At 40.4% G+C, this 18,867-nt stretch overlaps 1 protein-coding gene across 1 annotated transcript in view; it reads left to right on the top strand.

Annotated features, from left to right (window-relative positions):
• Positions 1–18,867, top strand: part of DLGAP2 (DLG associated protein 2) — a 405,020-nt gene that overhangs the window by 348,770 nt on the left and 37,383 nt on the right. Inside the window, exon 9 of the mRNA XM_039528234.1 lies at positions 12,184–12,533. Coding sequence (XP_039384168.1) covers positions 12,184–12,533 — 350 coding nt within the window. The remainder of the gene's footprint in view (positions 1–12,183; positions 12,534–18,867) is intronic.

Here is an 18,867-nt window from a genome sequence, read left to right as displayed (position 1 = left end):
TTCAGGTTGGTGACTCCTTAGTGAAAGTCAAACATTTTCACAACCACCTATAAAAGTAAGAGTAAAAATGGATCAACAATCATAATGCTTACCCTCCGGGTGTCTTTAGAGGGGTTGACAGCATACTTGACCTTGAAGGATAAAGGTGGGGGGGGCAAGATTTTCTTGGCTATAGATTGTAATAATACATTCAATAGCCTTTGACTCCTCTGATTGTCTTTCATGACCCTCCTTGGACCAGGGAGGGGGTTGAGAAACACTGAATTATACTAATATGGGGACTGATCCTACTTCTCTTAAAGCCAGTGGCAAACTCCCATTGATTTTAATAGGAGCAGAATTACCCAGTACTTCCTTTTCCTCTTTGCTGCCCTTTGATAAGCAAATAACATATTTTCAATGCCTCTAATATATTTTTTAAATGACGCATTATTAAATTCACATTTTCCCACCTCCTTCCTGCTGCTGAAAATCTAAGATCGTATTTTGTAGTGCAATTTAAATATTTTAGAAGAACAAAGAAATTGTCTAGAACAGTGAAACAGCTGTCAACACTACTTTGCTGTCTACAGGATGCTAAATTCTGGTTAGACTATAATTTCTTGCTAATTAACTGATCTAAAATAGAACCCTTTGTAACTAGTCCATCAACGATTCCACAATGTTGGTGTTGCCCACATCTCTTTTAACTTTAGTACACGCTTACAGCGTGTGACCTTGATGTCTTGCTTGATTTACATTTCTGTTCTGAGACTAACATTAATTACACTGTCAAAATAGATCTTACCATCTATGTAGAATGGGCTGCCTTCAGAGCTCGATTCTTCCAATATGGAGGCAATGATTTACACACTGAATTACTTGATTATTGTAATTCTTTTTATATTGTTCTCCTTCAAGTTCTAATTAGGAGATTACTGTGTGTTAAAATGCTACTCTTAGACTTCAACATTTTCAAAATTTAGTGGTCACATTTCCCAGTTTATTTGTTTTGTTGGTTTCCTGCTCAATATCATATAGATTCATCAATTTTACAGCTAGAAGGGTCTCTTGTGATCATCTAGTAAACCACAGACTTGTACCTAGTCATTTCTGCACCACGCCCAATGGCTTGTAATTCATCTTAAGTATCATATGAACAATAAAGCTTTTGTATTGTCTCAAATGGGTTTGATTCAGTGCTGAGATGTCAAGAACAGATGGGTACATCACGTGCTGCATTAAAAGTATCATTTGATGTAAGATTTGTCCAGCAGCAGTGACCTGGTGTTTCAGAAAACTGTCCTATATTTTTTTAAATACAGACACAATAGACACTAACCTAGCCCATCTGTACTGCACACAGTGATAATGATAATTTGCCAGATCCTCTGCTGGTGCAAATCGGCCTAGCTCCACTGACTTCCTTGTCGGTGTCTTCATTGGAGCTACACCGATTTATGCCAGCTGAGGATCTGGCCCAATGTTTAATACTTTACAAGCAAATTCAAAACTACAGAAATATATAGGATTTGGTCCTGTCCATTAACATTTCTACACAGCAGGTTTTCAGACAAGACTTTGGACCAGATTATTACTATTTGCTGCATGGCTGTGCATGGGGAAAGAGATCATGGGGCTATCTCCTCTCTTCCCTACAGAAGCCAGTCACAACCAGTAACCCTTGCCCTGGATCAGCAAAGTTGGTTGACTGCAGAGAAGAATACCCAGTGCAGTTGCTTTGCTCTGTTGCATGCCAGAATGCTCCAGGTGAGCTGTCACTGAGGCTATGTCTATACTGCAGTTGGGGGCAATGTGATTGCAGCACAACCAAACTATTTTTACTCTAGCTAGCACAAGTACCAATAGCGTTGAAACTGCAGCAACACAGGCTTCAGCATGGGCTGTACAGACCCGCCCAGCATTCTAGGTACTTCCTTGGGCAGCTAGCTCACACTGAAGTCTGTGCTGCTGCAGCTTCACTACTATTGGTACTTGTGTTATCTAGATGAAAGCTAGCTTGGATGCATCTGCACCTCTGATGGCCGTATAGGTATACCCTGAGATGAAGCATGTATGTACCGCCCCACACATAAGGCCAGTGCCTCAAAGGCATGATAGAATTCTTTGTAACTAAACAGCTCCATCAAAAAACCTGAGCACGTGGCTAATTGCAGCTTCTTAATCTTAAGGATTGTGCCAGAATGTGGTAATATGTGGCCAATTCTTAATTATATATTAGATGTGTGACAGATGTGCACGTCTATCCTCGATTTCTAAACATTATATTTTGTGATCAATTAAATCTGATCTCTGACAACCAATCCACCTTTGAGTGACCCATCAAGGAAAATGAATAGGAACTATTACAACACAATGGCCCAACAACCAGACTACGGAAGAGGCTATTTCACTTTAAGTATTTAGCCAGATTTCACTCTAGTCTGTGATAAAAACAGATACATAAAAGTTTTGGTAGAACTGTAGTGCAGGGAAAGCAGTGTACTTCCCGAGGAAGTACCAGCACACAAATGTGGAATCTGGAAATCTGGAAAGCAGAAAGAAAGATTCTTTTTAAAGAGACAGAGAGAGAGAGACAAGAGAAGCTCCCTGGCAATAGGCAGGAGGGCATGCTACTGGGCCAAACTAGGGGCTTGACTACACCTACAGTGCTGCAGCAGTGCAACTGCTCCGCTGTAGCGCTTAGTGAAGATGCTACCTAAGCTAATGGGAGAGCTTCTCCCACTGGTGTGGGTACTCCACCTCCCTGAGAGATGATAGCTATGTCAATGGGAGAGAGCTTCCCATCAACATATTGCTTTCTACACTAGGGATTAGGTTGATATAACTACGTCACTCAAGGGGTTGGATTTTGCATACCCCTGAGCGAGATAGTTATCCTGACATAAGTTGGTAGTGTAGTAAAGGCCTCAGATTTGATCTCTGGAAACATGTGACCATGTAAGCCTCTTTGTCCTGGAATGGTGATTAAGATAGCCAATCTGATTAGCTTTGGGAGAAAAGTAAAAATTTAGCTATGATAAGAAAATCATTTATTTTTATTTAAAGTATACTCGTTCTTTGATTTCCAATATAACTTGTTTTTTAAAGAATTTGGTTGTAAGTTTGCAATATCCAATTCTACCCTAGAAGTAAAACACCCAGAAATATTCCGAAAGAGAAAGGCTCTGGAGTCTGGGGCACTCTAGTCCCAGGCTAAGGACGAAAAGATCCTTTTCCAGTAGAACAAAAGGCAGAAGTGGGCACCCATGCTAAGAAACCAAAGAGCAGACCAGGAGGGTGGAAGAGCCAGTGGATAACAAGGATATATTCTTGAAGCCTGCTTTGCCACCACCCGTCATTTATACTTGTCCAATGTAAATGCAAAGTGTCTGTGAAACACTGCCATTCTGATTTGGTAGCATTTTACATTCACTTTGCACACATACTACTGATTTCGCCAAGTGCAAGTGTTGGGTCTCCTCCTATTCTGTGTCTGAAATAGTATTCTATAAATTACAAGTTTCCCTGCCATTTAACTTTCTTTGGCCCAAATTAATTGACTTTCATGTACTTTTTGCTATCTGATCAGTTTTGATTTGAAATAATAATAATTTAATGGGGTAATTAAATTGGAAGGCAAGGAATGGGCATTGTAACAGTTGTCTGCGGAGAAGTGCAAAAATGTATTTTCCTTTATTCAGATCATGAAAAATTCCTACAAATTGAAATATTTCCCTGAGATCTATACTCAGAGGACTCATTTTTGTTTGAGATGTTTTAGGATCCTCCCAGTTTCTTGTGACTCTACTTTTTAAATGCCCTAAATCATGGTGACCTCCTTTTCCTCAGGAGCCCTTCAGCACTCACTGTCAGGTAGTGGGGAGGGTCACAGCAAGGTGAGGCATTTTTTCCTTGTAGTACATACTGAGTACATACTGTTTCTGCATGTAAGAGGGACCAAGCTCAAGACTGTAAATGTGGATCCTGTGCATTACAAGTGCTACTAGACTGTCCGGCTAGCCCCAAGAGACTAATTTATGTTAACTTTTGCCCATTCCTTTAGTTGATCCATCTTTGTTCAAATAGCCCAAAGCCACATATGCATTATATCTAAACATTTCTAAAACATCTCATTATTATTGAGCACAGAAATGTATTAATGATGCAGGAAAGAGGCCCCTGGCTAGATCTCACACTTCTACTTTCCTTTTGTCTATGTAAAATTGAAATGAACCTACGTTATATTATCCTAATCTCTGAAAGTTGTTTTACATGGTCATTAGAGACCAGATTGTGAAGTAGATTGACAACATGCTTATGAAATATAAAAAACATGTCTCAGACACCTCTTTTTTAAAGGGAGGACTTTTATCCTTTAAATGGGACTGGATATATAGGAAATTCCTCAAAGGGGTCATCCTTTGATCATCAAATAAAATCACTTAAGTGCTCAAGATATCATAACTCAAAAGCTCCATTTGCTTTCTGCAGTCAATAGTCTTTTAATGTTCATTATTCTTTGTTTTGAAAAGTGATATCCTTTTTTGCAGCCGTGAGTACTTAAAAAAAAAAAGAGTTCCATATTCCTGCTGCATATGAAAGCATTTCTAACAAAGCAAGGCAGTGCTTACAGGACACTTGAGGGGTGCCCATTGTCATTGATGTAAATGCATTTGATTATAAGAATTCTCATAATGATCAGAAGATCACATAATGAATTTAGTACTCTCTACGTTTGGGTCCAGATTTTGCCACGCCCTTAAACTGGCTGGCACAAGGAACCTTTCCTCTTGCACAGTTGCAGGCTTTGCACTCTGGCAGAGCAAAGGAAGTGCCAAGGTAGCACTAGCCTCACCTTCTTTCTTCACTAGTCAAGAGAACTAGCACACACAGGAGAAAGCACAGTGCATTCTCTTCAACAGCAGTTCAGTGGTCTTGCTCCTCTGAAATCTGGGGCACATTGTATCTTCCTGAAGCAAGATGCCCCCTGGAGCACCTACTGAGGGAGTGTACCTGTGCATCACCTCCAGCAAAGAACTGTGCTTCCAGCACAGTAACCATACCCAAGATGAATAAAGCTCGTTACTCAGGAAATCTGGTGTGCTTTCCCTATCTTCTCCCATGTGTAGCAAGGGGAAACCATTCTTTTTCATTGCTGGTATCTTTGAGTAAATTCATCATGCAATTAACTTTATCTCTGTCAGCCTGGATAATGGCATCTTCCCCTGGAGTTAGTGTTTAATGGCTATATTGATTCATAAGAAAAAGGTGATCACATCGTGCAAATGAACTGACAACTGTGGGTGAATTAGAAAGCTGCATCTCTTGAAGGTGGGTGGACTGTGACCTCATGAAATTCAATGTCCAATCCAAAATACTAGGTGTCACCTCCTGCCTTTCATCTTGAAATCTCCTGATTCACTTAGATAATCCTAGGCCTAGTTATTTGTAATAATCTCAGTCTGAAAAGCATTTCATTTCTAGTAGAAATTATATTTGCATTGAAAAAAATTGGTTAGATTGAGTAACCAAATTATTCCTAGAACTGTTTCTATAATACTCAGAAAATTCAGCCAAATGCATTGAGGTGTAAGGGGAAAAATCTGCTTTCAGTTATACCAGTGCCTTTCATTGAAGAGAGAAATCAGCATAAATACTTTGGATTTATACCATTTGTGTCCCATCTGAAATCTAAACTGTAAGCTCTGTGGGGCAGAGATTGTCTTCTGTACAACGTGTCTGTACAGTGCCTAGTATGCTGATTTCTGATTGTGCTTCATAAGAGATATCATAATGCAAGTACTAATGAAAGTTGAACATGGTTCAGAGGATGCGTCATTCATGGGCATCTTTGGGCCAAACTCAGTGGTGATAGAGAGTTTTATGTATTATACATGATATGATAAGTGACAATATAGTGTGCCAATTTGGCACTGAGTGGGTGTGCAAACCATGTGTAATTTACATAGTGAGGGAAGATAGCAATAACATCAGCTAATAGGAATTGACTTGGATGAGGTTGCAGTTGCTTATATTGTACTAGGACTAAATCTGGTCCCTACAAAAAAAAAAGGGGTGGGGGGAAAGGGTGTTACTTTTCTTTTTCCTGCCCACCAAATGCCAATTTTATGCATATTACACTACCCAACTCCTTTCTCTTGACCAACTTACACCAACTTTATATCATCTTTTAATTTGACCCACTGTGAATCAGCATAGAAGCACTTTATTGTCCTGACATAAATTTGCCTAAAAATGTATTTCCTAATAGGAAAACACAAGGCAATTGCTTGTATATGTTTGCATTAAGGATGGACAAGTATCTAACTAGCTCGTACTGCTATTCTAAGGGGCCTATAAGACATCTATATAATTTAGCATGAGGAGGGAGCTTTTTGTGTGAGTCTTGACCTGTACACTTAATTTCCTTGTTTCGGGATGATCAGTAACTAACTGATGAAGATAAGTTGTAAATTCTGATTTCCAGAAAAAGGTTTCTCCTGTTTATAAAAATAAAACTATCTTTGTTGAGGTAACCTACAAATGTAATAGGAAAGACAGTCTAAACCTCTTTCATTCGTACTTCTTTACATGTTCAGGTTAAAACAATCCCATAATATTTCTTGACTACTGATGCCAACTCATTTTTTTCTTTGTGCTTCAGAGCTGCTGCAGATGTCACAGATCAATTGTCAGTGTGGAAGCAATCTGTCATTTTTACTTTGTATGTGCCTCTGTGTTCAACAGCAAGATTGTTGCATGGTGTATTGAAAATGGCCAGCGATTAAACACAAAATCATTCACCTAAAATAGAGAAATAAAAAACTCACATCAAATTTCGCACGTTCCATAATAGATTGGGCATTTTCTGTGTTATCCAGGAATGCTGTTTTACATTGGCAATAAGCTTTTACATAAAAACTGAATCAAGGCATTTCCAAAGAAGCTTGGGCATGCCTCTGCTCAACCCACACCCCGTATTCAGAGGCTGCACTGACTTGCTCCAGGCCTCCTCACAGGGTGTGTGAATTGTTCCACTGAAGGGCGGGACTTAGGAGCTAATAGAATAGTATAGGGAAAATGGCGTATGAAAAAACTGAGTCGAGGAGAGATTGAAAAGACTGGAATTGTGTATGTTAAAAAGGAGACAAATAAGAGGGGGCTTGACAAAATTGTACAAAATAGTGAATGGTAAAGAGCAGGTAGATTGAGAGCTTCTGTTCTCCTCATCTCAGAACATAAGAACAAGGGGAAATTTAATGAAATTAAAAGGTAGCAAATTCAAAATTGAGAAAAGCAAATATTTTTTCACACAACATGCAGTTAGAACTCATTGCCACAGGGAACTCTGGAACTCATTGCCACAGGAGATCATTGAGGCAAGGAACTTTGCAAGATTTGGAAGGAATTGGACACTTTTATGGATAAGAAGAATATCCAGAGACATAATAGTTAACGCTGACAAAAGTTTGGGAAGAGATACTAAACCTGGTGCTTCAGATTAGAGATCAAGATGAGGCCTAACGTAGGGGACAGCTCCCACATCTGCCTACTGCAGGATTCTTTTGCCCCCATCAGCACATCCCTCACCTTCTATTTAGTTATCACTTAGCTAAGCAATACATTTTGTATTCATTTAAAGCAAAACCTGCTCACCTTGTTCATACAAATAATTCCATTGACTTCACTGGAACAACTTGAGTGATTAAACCACTAGGATTGGCCCTTTAATCTTTCCCCATAAATCAGACCCTCCAGTATTTTAACATTTTTTGTTAGTGCCTCCAAGTTTCTCGTTCTCTCTGGCACTAAAGCAGCCCTTACAGACCACAGATCCAGTGTGATCTCACTAGCTGCATAGGTATGGATTTTAACTTCCCTGCCTAATAATCTCATCTCTGTGTAGGGTTGCCAGGCACTGAGTTTTCAACCGTTCTGGCTGAAAAGGGACCCTGGCGGCACCGGTTGGCACTGCAGACCAGGCCATTAAAAGTCCAGTCAGTGGTGCAGAAGGGGCCGTGGGCTAAGGCAGACTCCCCACCTGCCCTAGCTCTCTGTGGCTCCCGGAAGTGGCTGCCAGGTCCCCACAGCCCCTAGATGCATGGGCAACCAGGGAGGTTCTGCAGCTCCCATTGGCCAGGAACTGCCCATGCATCTAGGGGCTGCAGGGACCTAGCGATTGCTTCTCAGGAACTGCGGTAAGCATCCCGAACCCTTTCCCACACCCCAACCCCCTTCCCCAGACCGGAGTCCCCTCCTTCACCCCAAACCCCTCATCCCTGGCCCCACTCCAGAGTCCACACCCCCAGCCAGAGCCCACACCCCCTCCTGCACCCCAGCACCACCAGAGAGCCTCACCCCCATCCCGCACCCCAACCCCCTGCCCCAGCCCAGTGAAAGTGAGTGAGGGTGGGGGAGAGAGAGGGACAGCAGGAGGCAGGGACTTGGACAAGGGGCGACACAGGGGCAGGGCCTCAGGGAAGGGGCAGGGCAGGGGTGTTTGGTTTTGTGCAATTAGAAAGTTGGAAACCCGGTCTCTGTGTCTGCAACCTGGAAATTCATTGGACTGTTTTGCTGCTATGTCTCACTGTAAATATGTATTAAGATTGCTTATGTTCTTAAATCTTTTTTCATCATTACCTCTTTCCTGGTTTCTCCCTCTCATTGCACATCTGTGGATGCAGGAGTGTAAATTATGATGCAAATGCTTTCCAGTGTAATGCAGAAATAAGTCATAAAATATATTTGTAAGACAGCTCACCCAGCAGAAGGCCAAAACAATATTAAGTTCACAGAAGTAACTCTTAAATCTTACCCCAAAAAAAGTAATATTCAGACGACCACCACACTAATTCTTCCAAGACAGGAACTTTAGAAAAGCTAGAAAAAAATTAAGCTAACTGTGGAAGTATGCTGAACAAGTTCAATATTTACATTTTGTTAGGTAGAAATGGGACCTATTGCCTGCGTATTAGGATTATGCTTGCCCACGAGGTTTCACTGTCACATTCACCATATGCTTCATTGCTCACTGCTGTTCTTTGGGATGAAGACAGCTGGTGAAATATAATAAATTAGTTATAACGCAGATAACCTGTCTTAGTTTAATGTCCTTATCTGGATTTCACCCGCTTCATTTCATCCCAGTAGTCCTATTTCTAATGCTTTCCAGCACTGTGACCACTTGCATCTACCTTTTCCAGCACCGTCATTAATTTGAGCCATTGTTTAAGCTTTGCAGATACTATCGTAATTTCCAAATACTGTGTTCATCTCCATCTCTGAGAGGACAACTATATTCTGAAAAGCTGCCCTCTTACCTGGTATTTGAAAAGTGTTTTTGTTTGGTTTTTGTCTTTTCAACCAGTAGTTACAAATCTGATAGGAGATAAGTTTGGTGATGGAACAGTACAACCATGTTTTAAAAAAATGCATCAGCTCCCAGAATCTGGACTGTCTCTTCATTCTCATTTTCTCAAATAAACTCTTTTATTAAAGTCTGTTTTTATTATAGTCTATTCTGATTTTTATGACTAGTTGTCCTAGTGTTTACTGAGAAGGATGGCTTAAGGGAAATTGATGAGACAGGCATTCCATTGTTTTAAAGAGAAGTGAAAATATTCATAGTTGATTAAAATTATAAATCAAGATATTTGTAATTATTGATTAAAGAGAAATGTTTTATGTTTTTCTAGATCATTCAGTATTGTTTCAGTCATTCTTGAACAGCCATTTCAGTCAGGTAACCTTAATGATTACTGTCTAGAATCTAGTTACCTGGGCATACAATCCACTAAAGAATGACCACCAGACCTAGATGGTAGCACCACACTTTGAACAGTTATGTTTTTGAGCCCCAGGTTCAGATTTACACTCAGGACCCCTTCCCAGTTTTGCAGTTTCTCTTCCGTCTCAAGGAACCAAGACATGGCACAAGCAGGATTAGGCAGAAAAATAATAACCTGATTTCTGAACAATATGTAAGGAAGTATAATGGTGAGCTTTCCAGTTTTATAATTCAACACTTTAAATGTATTTCCTCTTTATTCAAACACTTTACACATTAACCTGTCATTTGCCCATTCCCACTCATTGTAATCAGTTTAAGATTGGTATGTCTATGTGTCACCACAAGCGCCCTTTAAGTAAAGTAACAATAGTCAATGCAGTGACAAACATGAACTCTTTGTCCTGTGTCTAGAATTTGGTCACCAATGTCCACTCAGCCCACCACTAACACCACAGCACCTTCTATATTCAAACATTTGATGGTCTGGTCTGTGAGGTCTTTGGCATCTCTTGAATCTGATGGCACTATCTATGGTCCCTGTACCTTTAAACTTCTTTAACTCAAGGGCAAGAGCTTCCTCAAATTTCCACCAGAATTGGAGCTGTTTAAATAAGTGGTAGGGTCAAACTGGGCTCCTACTGAAGGGTTTTCTTCCCCAGTACTCACTCTTTTTCCTATTTCATCTGTGATTACCAATGATAAAAAGAAAATGGAAGAGTAGCAGTTTTCTCCTGGCACCACTTTCCCCATGTGGTAACCCTCTCATTCTTGCTCAGCAGAAGTTACAATGGCTAGCAGCTTCTTAGTCAGCCTCTCCTCTCTCTAACTGTAGCATAACCTTGTACTAACTGGAAAAAACTGGATAGTCACGCATGCCTGTTGCTTTGCTTATCATGTGACCTCTCTATAGCAGGAGGCACTCTTTGCCTGAGTCTCTGGCTTACTTGGGTCACCTTTACAAAAGCCTGCAAAATGCAAACCCTTGCTGTTAAAAATAGATTTATTAGGCCTTAGCTACACACACAAGTTGTACTGCTAACTATAGGGGTATAGTACAACTCCGCTAGTGTGGGCACAATTATATCAGTGTAAAAGTGCTATAACTACTCCCGTATGGGAAAGGGAATGAGTTATACTGGTATAAGGCACTATTGTATCCGTATAATTGCATCCGCCCTAGGAGTTGTACTGGTCTAACTATTTCAGTAACAAATCAATCCTCTACCAAAACAGTACAAACTAGTGATTGGATCTGGTGTTAGTGCAGCTCCTTTCAAGTCAGTTGGGTTGGATTTAAAAATTCCGATTGTTTATGGTATGATAGTGATCACAAAATAAAGTGTTTTCTACCACTCTGCAAACTGTTATTTTTCTGTTCCCTGAGATTTCTCCTGGTCAGGATTCTCCCTTTTGTAGTCTCTCCTGGATGCACCTGATGCTTTGTCAAACTCTCTGCTGTAGGATGGGATTAGAGTCAAAACCAGAAGCAAACCTGATTCATCCTGTTGATATTAGTTCACTGTCCCTCTGATGTTCTTTCAGCATAATTTTCGTCCTGCTTTTTAGATCTGTACTTTTGCTGGTTCTGTCTGTTTCAAACCAGTACCCTTCAATATACTCTCACTGCATTTAAAATTTACTACAGGAATATTGGTAAAATGTCACTGTAGATTAAAGTATTTTAGTCTGTTTGGGTTTTAAAGGTAATTCTTAGTCTTTGCATTTTAGAAACATTTATATGTACAGAATTTCCTGCTTGACTAATATTTGTAGCTTGTTTTAATCATATATATTTTAATCCTTATTCCCATTTAAGTAGTCATATTACTGTCAGATAGTAAAACTATATCCAGCAGCAAACCTAAAATTAGTATTGAAAGATCAAAAGCGTAATGTTCTGCTGCTCAGTGGAAGAGTCTGTCGAAGAATTTCTTGTTTCAATATGTCACTTTCTTAAATCCCCACTGAATCAGTGAAGAGTCCAGAGTTCAAATGATTACATGAGGTGAAAAAATCATCCCTCATTCCTGCTATCAGCTTTATCCCATGGAGAACCAGCCCATGGGCACTAACGTGTACAAATCTGAACATCACTCTCAGTACTCAGACATACACAACATATTTGTGCTAAATCCTTTCATCTTCACTGTAATCAAGGGTTCTCATTTTAGTATGAGGAGCATTTTCAATCCTTGCTTCCCTGATGAAATAAAATAAACCTGTTGCTATGGATACCCTTCTTAGTATGAGAAAGAGTTTGTGCTGATAGCGAGCTTTGCAGGTGAACACTATTTTGCAATTGTCTTCGGTTTTTAAGTAGCACAGTCTCTATTTTACATTTTTCTCCAATAAAGCACAATATTGCCATTAACAAATTAATCTTGATTTCTTTTTTTTTATTTCTTCTGTAGCTGTAACTTATACAAGTTACAAAAAAACGCCACCACCGGTACCCCCACGTACCACTTCCAAGCCACTCATCTCAATTACAGCACAGAGCAGCACAGAATCCACCCAGGATGCATATCATGATAGCCGGACTCAGAGGATTTCCCCATGGCCTCAAGATGGTCGAGGGATGTACAACTCTACAGACAGTTTGGACAGTAACAAGGCCATGAATCTTGCCATGGAAACTGCCGCTGCACAGCGCCATGCTTCTGAGAGTCAAATCACTTCAGTACGAACCAGTGACAAGGCCATTTTAGTGACAAAAGCTGAGGAGTTTCTGAAGAGTCGACGGTCCTCTATAGGGATTCAGGTAGCCTATCATTAACATCTGTTCTGTGATGAATTGCTCGCCTTGGTTCTGTAAATAGCATAGAATGAGTCATTCAGCATCACTGACTCTAATAATCTAACAAACAACCCCTGGCTGCTTAGCATTAATTGTAATTCGCATCATACCAAAGTGGCTGTGCAGAAACTTGGAAGTGAAATGAATGAATATATCTCTAGGGAGGTTACCTGTCATTAACACTTGATATGAAAATTATATTGAAGATCTACAGGTGAACAGCATGTTCATCTCTTTCACTCTGTGAATTCATAGTCTTTTTTATAGAACTATCTCAGCTTTAGAATCCTGGACTATCTTTCCTTTCTGACCATGGGGGATGGGTGCTGATGCGTCTTCTGTGTTTATTGTTTGGCTGGATGGTTGTTTGGTTTGGGGTTTTTTAAATTATTATTTAAAAATAATTTCTCCAACTCACCAAAAGCAAACCAGGACCGGGAGCTTTGTAGGGGATAAAAATATAAAACTGTGTCAGTATAGCTGGACAGGGAATTGTAAACTGGGCAGTAATTATATAGAATTAATAAGAAAGTCCATTGAGTAAATGTGTGTGACACACAAAATATATTTTTTGGCTTACAAAATGTCTGTCGTTCTGTGGAACATACTGTCACAGTAGTTTCAGTTAAATAAAATATGATGATCTAGAATGCAAATTTTAAATCATATTTCTTCTACTGACTGGCAGACATTAGGTGCTGGTTGTCATTTAGTTATATCTCTAGCAAATGTTGACTATTAATAAATATACTGCAGGTGACCCTGCAAACAATTTAGGACCCTTTGAGGATGAAGGAGCAGGCTCTGTGCCTGCAAACACTTAGGCATGTACTTAACTTTAAGCATGCAAATGTTCCCATTAACTGCAGTGGGACTACTCATCTGTTTAAATTCCTCAGCCTTTCATTACACACAAAGTAATTGCCATGGGTTTTTACACCACTCCTGGAATAAGGGTACATGTGGCAATGACAATACTGCTACTGCAGCATCATTCCAGAGGACAGTGCAATGGAATCTAGTAAATCGAAACATCCCTGTGGGATGGTCTGTTGTCCCCATTAAGAGGCAAGCCCATTAAGTGGATCTACTGTTCTTTTTATCCAGCAGTTCTTCCATTGCCATTAGGCTGAAATATGTTCCCTGAAAAACATACTGATTAACCAACCAAGATGAAGAACTTCCATAACTGACATCACAGTATGATAACATGTCGGTGTTTCACAGCTCAGGTGTTGGACCTATGAAAAGGCACAGGATTTGGGTAACGTTGCCTGCTCACCTCTCAGTGTAAAGGTTCTTTGCCACAGCTGGTTAGAGTAAAGAGTAGAATCCAATTTGACACTAGCAGCAAAATACTCAAGTATCACTTTTCAAATGCTTTGGGAAGGAATTAAGACTTGCCACTATCCATTACAGTGATGCATCCTCTGAGGTTGTTTAAAAGGGGGCTTAGTGGATAATGATGGAAAGCTGAAAAGAGCAGTGAGTAATTTTGGTACATTTAGACCTTCAACCCAGAATTCAGTGTTCAAACAGGAATAGTATGTGTGGTTGTTCTTGTCTGTTCTTTACAGCAGCTGGAACCAAAGGTATATAACAATAGTGGCGCCTCCCCTCAACCCCTGTATTTGAACAATTAATTTGGAAGCTTTGATTACATCATTTCATACAGTCTCCTAGTACAGGTGATGACCAACATTTTTAGTAGGGCTCTGATGATTCTTCGTGTGCAGCATTTTTGGTAATGTGTGCTTATAATCCCTTAATATATCCATGCAGCGATTTACAGGGATACAATGGAATACCTATGGCAACACAGCATTTGGTGCTTGGCTTCTAATTCTGGTTTTCAAGTTTGTTCACTGTAAATGACAAACGCTGTTTGTGAAAGGTCAGAGTCTAAAAAGGCTGAAGCATATATTTTCAGAAGTTCAGATACCTCTTATGCATCTTTTAGAGATTTTGTATATAAGATTAAAATTACAAAATTATCCCAGGACACAATATATTTTTACTGGTTATTTCTGCAGTAGGTTCCAAATGTTACATCTGTGTGAAAAATATTCATTGGCAACATTTCTTAGCAGAAAATACATTTTGTCATATTCCCGTTGCTTTGTTTGCAATGAATAATAAAGCAGAGTAGAATAATTTTATTTCAAAATACAGAAAAAAATTAGTTCATGCCTCAGAAATAAGACTAAACTACTTCAGTTTGGTTAGCCTTCTGCATCAAAGCACCTCAGATAAGGATGTTTTTTATTTACATATTACCTTGATAGACTGCATTACTAGCTTTCTCATTAGAATGCAATGCAGTGCTCTTACATTGCATCTGAATATATTTGCATTCATAAATTTTGCATCTTCCAGGATGGATAATTAGTGCATTATTAATGTTGCTCTGATTTAACAAATTGGTTTGAAAATTATTTCTATTACGGTTCTAGACAATATGAGACAGTCTGAAACATAAGGCAGACTGCTACTATGAAAGTCTTGCAACCATACAGGTTGTGAAGATGATAGATTACTAACATTAACATCAATCTAGCAATGCTGCTGCATGTAGAGCTGTACAGTTCCTGCATGTGGAACAGCTACAGAGCCCAGCCCTTTATAGGAAAAAGAAACATTTTCTGTCCTTAATCTTGCACCGTTCAAGTCAGTGGGAGTTTTGTCATTGACTTCAATAGCCCTCTATTCCCAAAGATGGGCAAACTGTAAAATGGGTTAAAATTTAGACACTGTTCTATTATATGAATTGTAGTGAGGTCTTCTGTTTTGTCATTGCTGTAGTAAGAGTCCTGAAAATACCAGAAAGTCATGAGAGTACAAGAAACTACTTTGATATAGAAACAAACCCAATGTATGTCAAGACCAAATCATGATTACATTATTGGAGAAAGTTGTGATATGTAATATAGAAAATGGACTCTTTCCTTCATTTGTCATATACAGGGCACCCTTCAAAATGGGTAATTTGTATTTATTTTTTGCAGGACCCTCTCTATAGTAATTGTTACAAATCCAAAACCTATTTTGCTTTAGTTTGCATTAAAAACATTAATGGAGACCGGATACTCAACACAATTAATATTAACAACAAGGGGGAAGGAATGCAAGCCAAAATAGGAAAGGAATGGGCTAAAGATTATGTATATAAGTTGGATATATTCAAGTCGGCAGGGTCTGATGAAGTTCATCCTAGGGTACTTAAGGAACTAGATGAAGCAATCTCGAAACTGTTGGCATTTATCTTTGGGAACTCCTGGAGGATGAGTGAGGTCCCAGAGGACTGAGCAGAGGTGACATGGGGGGGCACCACATGGAGTCACATGCCCTCCCAGATTTGCTGCTTTGCTTGTACCGAGCATGCTCACATGGACTGCTGAAGCTGCTGCTCTCACTCTGCGCCCCCACTATTGGCGGGTATGGGTCATCTCTGGGACTGGGGAAGGGCAAACGGTGCCTGTCTTTAAAAGCAGGGAACAAAGAGAACCTGGGGAATTATAGAACAGTCATTTTAACTTAGATACCTGAAAAGATAATGGAACAAATTATTAAGCACCGAGTTTGTAAGCACCTGGAGGATAAGAAGATTATAAGGAATAGTCAGCATGGACTTGTCGAGAACAAATCATCCCAAACCAACTAGTTTCCTTCTTTGACAGGGTTACTGGCCTAGTGGATGGGGGGTAGCAGTAGATGTGATATATCTTGATTTTGATAATGCTCTTGACACTGTCCTGCATGACATTCTCATAAGCAAACTAGGGAAACATGACCTAGATGTAAGGTGGGTGCAAAATTACTGTAAGGTGGGTGCAAAACTGGTTGAAAGGCCATGCTCACAGAGCAGTTATCAATGTTTTGCTGTCAACCTGGAAGGATGTATCTAGTGGGGTCCTGCAGGGGTCTGTCCTGGGTCTGGTACTAGTCACCATCCTCATTAATGACTTAGACAATGGAGTGGATAATAGGAGTGGAGGAATGGAGTGGATAAAATTTGCAGATTTTCCCAGGATGGGAAGGTTACAAGCATGTTGGAGGTCAGCACCTGTCAAGGATGGTCTATGGATACTTAGTCCTACTTCATCACAGGGAGATGGCCTAGATGATCTCTTGAGGTCACTTCCAGCCCTACATTTCTATGATGCTATGCCAATCCACTGTATGATAGCTGTACTATGACGCTTCATGGGGTGCAGTGGTACAGTTAGACTCAGCTGGACTCCATGAGTTTTCTACATTATGACATGATGTAACCAAATACATGCCTTGGATGAAAGGCAAAGTGGATTCCACTATTTTTGTATATATTGCATGGAAAACATTAGAGATTATTAGAAATTTCTTGTTTTATTTTTCTCCTTTCTCTCATAGTAGCATTCTGTGAGACAAGAACCTATCGGGTGCCACTTCCCTGAGTCACAGTCATGATACAGACATTTAATTATAAGACCCTACTGTGGTATCAACCTTTCTTGGGCAGCTCCAAAATGCAGATTTCTGCAATACTATCTTATGAGCAAGAGTTGCATTCACAGCACCTCCCAAGTGGTAGTATTTGTACATATGTCCTTGCTGTACTTTTTAAACAGGTATAGCAAACAGTCCTCTAAGTGCAGCCCTGTTACCATGGAGGTGAGCAAATTCAAAAAGCAATTGTAGATGGAGAATCATCATCCAGTGAAGGTGTTTCTATTGGCAGCACATAAAGATCTGTTCTTGGTCCAATGCTGTTCAATATTGTTATCTATAATCTGGGAGGAAACATGAAATTGTTGCTATTAAAGTTTGTGGATGAGACAAAAAATGGTGGAGTGGCAAATAACGATAAGGCCAGGTCAGTTCTACAGAGCTATCTGGATTGCATGATAAACTTGGACAACATGCATTTTAATACAGCTAAATCCAAGGTCATACATCCAGGAATAAAGAGTGTTGGTCATGCGCAGAAGCAAGGGAACTGTATTTTGGAAAGAAGTGACTCAGAAAAGGCGTATGGGGTCGTGGTGAATAACCAGCTGAACATGAGCTGCCAGTTTGATGCTAAAGACTGGTCTAAACACAATTTTTGTACTTATAGAACTATTTCACTTCAAGTGTGATTATTTTTTTCTTTTCTTTTTTCTTTTTTTACTGAAACAGCGATACTGGCACTAGCCCTAGTCATACAGTTATGCCTGTATAAAGCACCTTTACCAATATAAATGCCAGGGCCGCCCCGGGGAGGGGGGGGGGACAAGTGGGGCAATTTGCCCCGGGCCCCACAGGGGCCCCCACGAGAGTTTTTCAGGGCCCCTGGAGCAGGATCTTTCACTCACTCCGGGGGCCCTGGAAAACTCTCGCGGGGCCCGGCCCCCCGGAGCGTCTGCTGCTCCGGGTCATCGTCGGCAATTCAGCGGCGGGGGGGCCTTCCACTCCTGGGCAGAAGGACCCCCTGCCACCAAATTGCCACCGAAGATCCGGCACTTTGGCGCCAGGTCCCGCTTCGGCGGTAATTCGGCGGCGGGGGGCCCCCACCGCAGGTTTTCGGGGTATTTCGGCGACGGGTCCTGGAGTGGAAGGCCCCCCCGCCATCGAATTACCGCCAAAGCGGGGGGCCCCCACCGCCGAAAACCCCAGGTCCCCTGAATCCTCTGGGCAGCCCTGATAACTACATGCATGTAATGGGGTTGTACTTCTTTAACTATACAAGTATACTTAAAGCAGTACAAATTTTGTGTGTAAACTAACTCTATGACAGCAAATGAAAACCTTGGATTTTCTTGGGGATATTTACTAGAAGTAGGGAGGCATTACTACCTCTGTATATTCATTAGGAGACCATTACTGGAATACTAATGTCCACACTTTTTAAAAGATTTAAACAAATTGGAAAGGATTCAGAAAAGATCTACACGAATTAGTGGAGGTCTGGAAAATCTGCCTTATAACAAAAGACTTATGAAGTTCAGTCAATTTAGTTTAGCCAAGTAGAGCTTTAATGGTGAATTGATCATGGTCTGTAAGTTCCTACATGGAGAGAAGGTTTCTGATAGTAGAGGACTCTTCAGTCTTGCAGACAAAGGCATAACAAGAGCCAGTGATTGGAAACTCAGTCCAGACACATTCAGACTAGAAATAAGGTACATATTTTTAATAACGGGTATGTGTATACTGCAATCAAAAACCTGTGGCTGGCCTGTGTCAGCCAAATTGGGCTCATGGGGTTTGGGCTAAGGGCTGTTTAATTGCAGCATAGAAGGTTGGGCTCGGGCTCGGGCTGGCCCCCTCCCCACAGGATTCC

Source organism: Mauremys reevesii, linkage group 3, assembly GCF_016161935.1.
Source record: "Mauremys reevesii isolate NIE-2019 linkage group 3, ASM1616193v1, whole genome shotgun sequence".
NCBI lineage: Eukaryota > Metazoa > Chordata > Testudines > Geoemydidae > Mauremys > Mauremys reevesii.
Note: the sequence above shows the minus strand (reverse complement) of the source record. Positions and strands in the feature narration are given on the sequence as shown.